This window comes from Leptonychotes weddellii, chromosome 7 (assembly GCF_054177405.1).
Source record: "Leptonychotes weddellii isolate Sample4059 chromosome 7, ASM5417740v2, whole genome shotgun sequence".
Classification (NCBI taxonomy): domain Eukaryota; kingdom Metazoa; phylum Chordata; class Mammalia; order Carnivora; family Phocidae; genus Leptonychotes; species Leptonychotes weddellii.
The window spans coordinates 92,227,745-92,233,546 of NC_138375.1; the positions used below are offsets into that span (position 1 = coordinate 92,227,745).

General features: G+C 38.2%; 1 protein-coding gene across 1 annotated transcript; it reads right to left on the reverse strand.

The window, feature by feature from the left end:
* Window positions 1-5,003: 5,003 nt before the first annotated feature.
* LOC102738587 (histone H2B subacrosomal variant-like) lies at window positions 5,004-5,372 on the reverse strand. Its single transcript, XM_006737711.2, has one exon. The coding sequence runs from the start codon at window positions 5,370-5,372 to the stop codon at window positions 5,004-5,006; it is 369 nt and encodes a 122-aa protein (XP_006737774.1).
* Window positions 5,373-5,802: the final 430 nt, after the last annotated feature.

Here is a 5,802-nt window from a genome sequence, read left to right on the forward strand (position 1 = left end):
TATGCTTTTGTAAATATTATCCCTCTGCCTTATGTGCATTTCCTACTCATACTTCAAGACCGAGGGCGGGTGTTGTGTCCTGTAAGACTTCTTTCTGTTCTGGGTTAGATGCCCCTCCCATGGGCCACATGGGTCTTCCACCTGTCTTTCTCCATGTGAGATGTAGCATGCAGTGTGCTTTAAGTTACAGGTTCTAGAGCCAGAGTAAGTGGGTTTAATCACATTTATTACTAGCTATGTGACCCCTGGCAAGTTTCTTTGCCTATTTAATGCCTCAGTTTTCCTGACTGTAAAATGTTAATGGTGCCTCATGTGGTTGTCTTGGGCTTTTTGTATTGAGTTGACATAGATGGAGTACTTAGAATAATGCCTAGCTCACAGCCTGGATTTAATGCTGTCAGCTGTTCTCAATAATTTATTTTAGTTCCAGTTTGTTGTTCCGTACAATTCTAAGCTTTTAAAGGCATGGACCTTGTCTTTGTTTTCTCAGCATCTATTGCGAAGGAGGTGCTTCTGTGAACATATAAATGAACTGTAAGTGCCATATGCAAGGTATTATACTTAATGGTACTTTTCTATTCTCCAGTAATTTCCAACATAGTTCATACAGGAACAAGCTAGCAGTGTGCCCAGCAAGACTTTAAATAGAGTGACAGCATATGTTTATATGAGATTATATTATTCAATTCCAAGACAAGGTTCTAAACTCAGAAATAAGTTTATCTAATGATAAGGATATCTAAGGATAACCTAGAAAGATAATCTACGTTTGCTAGAATTTTATTATTTGGATAATTTGTAGCATAAAATTGGCACTATTCTTTCTTGGTGGTGTAAGACATCTTTTAGGATACTGTATATCACTAGCTTCAAATTACCACATAATTGGTATGTTGGTCACGTTGGCTTAGTTGGAAATTCTCTTTCCTATCTTATTTGAATCTCTTACTATTTTTGTATTTTAAGTAGTGTTTCAAAATCCATCAGGTATCCAACAGACTAACAAGCAAGCAAGCTTTGGCCACCTGCATTATGCATCTCTGAGAAAAGAGTTGCTAAATAGCATGAGATTTCATTTCAAAAAAATATCTTCTGGTAAATACATGAGACATTCATCATCCTCCATTTATAGATTATTATGTTTTTATTTAATAAGTGTAGAATCATTTTGAGACTAACCACATTGTTTAGCCGTCAGTAATCTTCTGGATGTCTACATTAGAATTAGATTTGACTATGAGTGAGAGAAACCCAAAATAATACTGGCTGAAACAAGTTAGAAATTTATTTCTCTCTCATGTAAACATAAGCAGTCCTGGGCTGCATGGTAGTTCAGTCATCAGAGACCAAACCTCTTTTACTTTGCTGCTCTATCATCCTCAATATACAGGTTTCAACTCCTAGTTTAAGGTGGCTGCTCCAGCTCCAGCTTTCACATCCTCAGTCCAGTCAGCAGGAAAGAGGAAAAGGGAAAAGTGCACTCTGCTGGTATTTAAGGAAACTTTTCAGAAGTTGTAAATACCTTCCCATTCATCCGCACTTGGTCACATGGACACAACTAGTCAAAGGAAGGATTGGAAATGAAGCCTTTGTCCTAGGTGGCCATGAGATCAGTTAAAAATTGGGATCCTGTTTCTGAGAAGTAGGATACTGGAGGACTACTATCAGTGTGTACTAGTTTTTGTCTTCCTGTCATTTAACTGTCTCAGGTAACTAGGTCCAAGACTGAAAAAATGGTGAAATGGTCCTATTGATGTCAAAATTATGCATTGAGTATTCTGACCCTTTCTTAATGTGTTAGCTAGTGTGAGACTATTTTCAAATTTTAGAAGCTATGTTGACTTTATGAATTGATTCCAAAATTAAAAATATATATATAAATGTTGTTGCAAATAATTTCTCATAAAGGAGCAATAAAAATATTAAGTGGCATATTTACAAATCATGTATCTGGGAAGGGATTAATATCCAGAATATATAAAGACCTCCTTCAACTCAACAACAAGAAAAGCCAATTTAAAAATGAGCAAAAGATATTTATCTAAAGAAGAAGTACAGGGCACCTGGGTGGCTCAGTTGGTTAAGCATCTGCCTTTGGCTCAGGTCATGATCCCAGGGTCCTGGGATGGAGCCCTATGTTGGGCTCCGTGCTCAGTGGGGAGTCTGCTTCTCCTTCTACCCCTCCCCCTACTATGCTCTCTCTCTCTCTCAAATAAATAAATAAAACCTTTAAAAAAAAAAAGAAAAAGTACAAGTGGCCAGTGAGCACATGAAAAGATGCTCAACATCGCTCATCATTAAGGAAATGCAAATCAAAACCACTTCATATCCATTAGGATGCCTATAATATATAATACATATATAAAACAGTAAACAGAAAATAACAGATGTTGACCACAATAAAAAATGGTTAAAACTTTTTGAAAATGTGGGTAGTTTTACATACATAGATTTATATAATCAGATTTGAAACCGATGCCAGAGAGGTTTTTTTTTTAAGAATCTTGATCTTATTTTGAAATTCTATTAAAATATTTCAAAAACAGAAGTAGAGAGAATAACATATAAAGAAACTTCTAGTTCCCTTAACCCACCTGTAACACCTCAATTTATAATAAGACTGTTTTTGTGAAGGGTTATTCCACTGCCCTAATTGCTGAGTACCATTTGTAGGTACTATCCTAACTGCCATGATTTGAAAAACCAACCATGAACTTTTCATATTTGTAAGCTTTTTATACAGAACATGTGTGTCTCAAGAAAAGCCTTAGAAAACCTGCCTTATCACAAACTCTGTGAAAGAGGCAGCACTGTATAGACCACAGGTGGAGACTTTTTCTGTAAAGAGCCAGACAATAAATATTTTAGGCTTTGTGGGTTACATTAGGCTTGTTGAATATTCTTGGTTTTTTCTTTTAAAATATCCCTATAAAAATTTAAAAACCTTCTCAGCTTGTGGGACCATCTAAAAAAGAGCTGTTTCCAGACTTGGCCCAATGGCTGTAATTTATTGACCCCTAGTAGACCTTTGAAGCCCTTCTGGGGTCAACCCACAGCAGTGTGGCAGTTGTGGGCAACTATACAATCATGCTTAGCCAGTCTTCAGCGTGGCTGGCAACCTCTGTCTGGGCCCGACTCAAATAAGGTAGTTTCAAGTCTGATTATATCAATGCATGTGTTTAAAATACCCACTTAAAAATTTTTAAGCCATTTTTTATTGTGGTAAAATCGTATTGTGGGGGGCGCCTGAGTGGCTCAGTCGGTTGAGCGACTGCCTTCGGCTCAGGTCATGATCCTGGAGTCCCAGGATCGAGTCCCGCATCGGGCTCCCTGCTCAGCAGGGAGTCTGCTTCTCCCTCTGACCCTCCCCCCTCTCATGCTCTCTCTCTATCTCATTCTCTCTCTCAGATAAATAAATAAATCTTTAAAAAAAAAATCGTATTGTGGTTTTCACGGAAGTGGAATCCGACGGACCTGCCGGCAACTCTCAGAAGGAAGCATTTAGAAGGGAGAAACCCAGGAGAGACAGAGCGGGTCCTGAGTGAGACACCTAGAATAGTCTCAGTTCCCATCCTAGTATTTACATACAAGACACCCCCTTTCCTTGAAGAAATGTAAGTGATATGTTCCTCGTAACTGAAAGAATCCAAAATGTTCTCATTTACTGCAAATGTCAGTTGGTACAAACACTTTGGAAGACAGTCCAGTAATATCTACTAAGTTGAATATGAGCACGTCAATGACCCAGCAATTTCATCGTTAGGTATTTTAACTAGAAAAATTCTTGTGCGTTTTTACCAGAAGATACATGTCCAAGAATGCTCACAGCAGACAATACGTGCCCACAGTGGATGCCATGAACCTGGTCAAATCTCAGCTCCGCCACTGACATGGGCGTGTGACCACAGACAAGTAGCTTATTGCTCTGTGCCTCATTTTCCTCATCTGTAGGAGGGGAGAATTATTTAATTATCACAAGGTTGTAGGGGTTCAATAAGTTAATTTATGTAAAATGCTGGGCTTATAGAAAATGCTCTATCAGTCTTAGCTGTTGTTGGAACTCATCATTATAGCAGCATTGTTCATTAATAGGAAAAATTGAAAACAAACAACACGTCCATCAAGAGAGGAGGGATAAGCAAAATGTGGTATATTCACACTATGGAATATTATACAGCCTAGGAGTGAAAAGAACGAACTAGAGCTATATATATCAACAGGTATAAATCTTAGAAACAATTTTAAGAGAAAAAGGCAGGCACAGAAAAACACAAGATAGTATACCCCCATGTTACAAAATAAGCAAAATTCAACTTATTATGTAGAGACACTCACAAAAAATACACAGAGAAGCAAGGGAAAGGGATAGAAACGAAACTTAGGATAGTGGATAGAGAAATGGGACTGGGAAACACTTCCAGTGTTTTGTAAACAAAACATGACATTTGTAAAAAAAAAAAAAAAAAAAAAGTTTATAAATTGAGTAGTAGGTTCCTGGGTGTTGGTCTTATTATGTTACAAATATGTAAAGATAAAATTTACATGGCTATGAACTGAACTTGTTGAAAATCAGGAAATAAGAATTAAAACAAAGGAAATCGTTAACATGCTGTATAGAGATTCATTAAGGAACTAAATTGGTTGAATAGAGTTTGCTCCAGAAAGTACTTTCTTGATAAAAATCTATCAGTGCAGGTATACTCCCGATTAAAATGTTTGCCTTCATAAATCCAAGGTCAGTGTGACCTAGCTAGCTTCAATCATCCTGTACATAGTTAATGATACTGCAGGGAACAGGTGTCAGGAAAACCTAACTAGCCAAGGCATTATAAGGTAAAATAGCAAGAGAGTAATTCTCCTCTAGAGATAAGAGGGGTAGGGGAAAATACCAGGAAATACCGCTATGTTATAAAAAAGAAGAGGGAATTCCAGTGTGAAGTGATCGTTTGGGTAGTAAGTTTGATTTACTTTCCCCAAGATTTAATTATACTGGTACATGGAGTTTAGGAGTGGACATATCTTTGGACAGCTTCACTTCCAAAAGCCACTGCATACTTAGCTAGTTTCCCAGGCAACAGCAGGTACACTGCCTTCTGGATATCTTCAGGGGTGAGGGTACAGCGATTTCTGAAACACATCAGGCTGCAGGCTTCCATAGAAATGCGCTCAAAGATGTCGTCGATCAGGGTGTTCATGATGTCCAAGGTGCGAGATGATATGCCCCTCTGGGGAACCACTTCCTTTAGGACCCTGTTAATGTAGAGTGAATAATTTCTATGGCCAAAATCAGTGCTGAAATGTGATTTCTTTTTGGAGATTGGGCTTTGATGTCCTCTGGAGCACTTGTTCTTTTTGGTGATGGATCTGGCCATTGTAGATGTTGTTCTCCTTAATAGAGTGGAGAGGAGAAGGGCCTAAAGGTAGGGTGAGGGGAGCCCTCATATTTATATTGGCATGCCACAATCAGCCTTTTGGGGCTTCTCTTTGATTGGAGGTTACTCTTCCTATGTCACAATCACCTAGCAACAGCACTGATTTGTTGTTAAGGGAAAAATCTTGTTCTTGGCCAACCTAAAGCTTTCCTAAGAGGATAGAGTGTTGTAGAAGGATGGAGGTTGGCTTCAGGGCAGAAGAAAGGGTTCATTTTTCCTACTTTATTTCTTGGCAGTTTGCAAGCATAACATACAGTATTTTCAGAATTGGACAAATTTCATCAAATTGGGGAGTTGGTAGCAGGAACACAAAGGGAAAAGTACCATAAGCCTTTTATGGGGGAATCTCTGTTTATAAAATTTTCGTAAG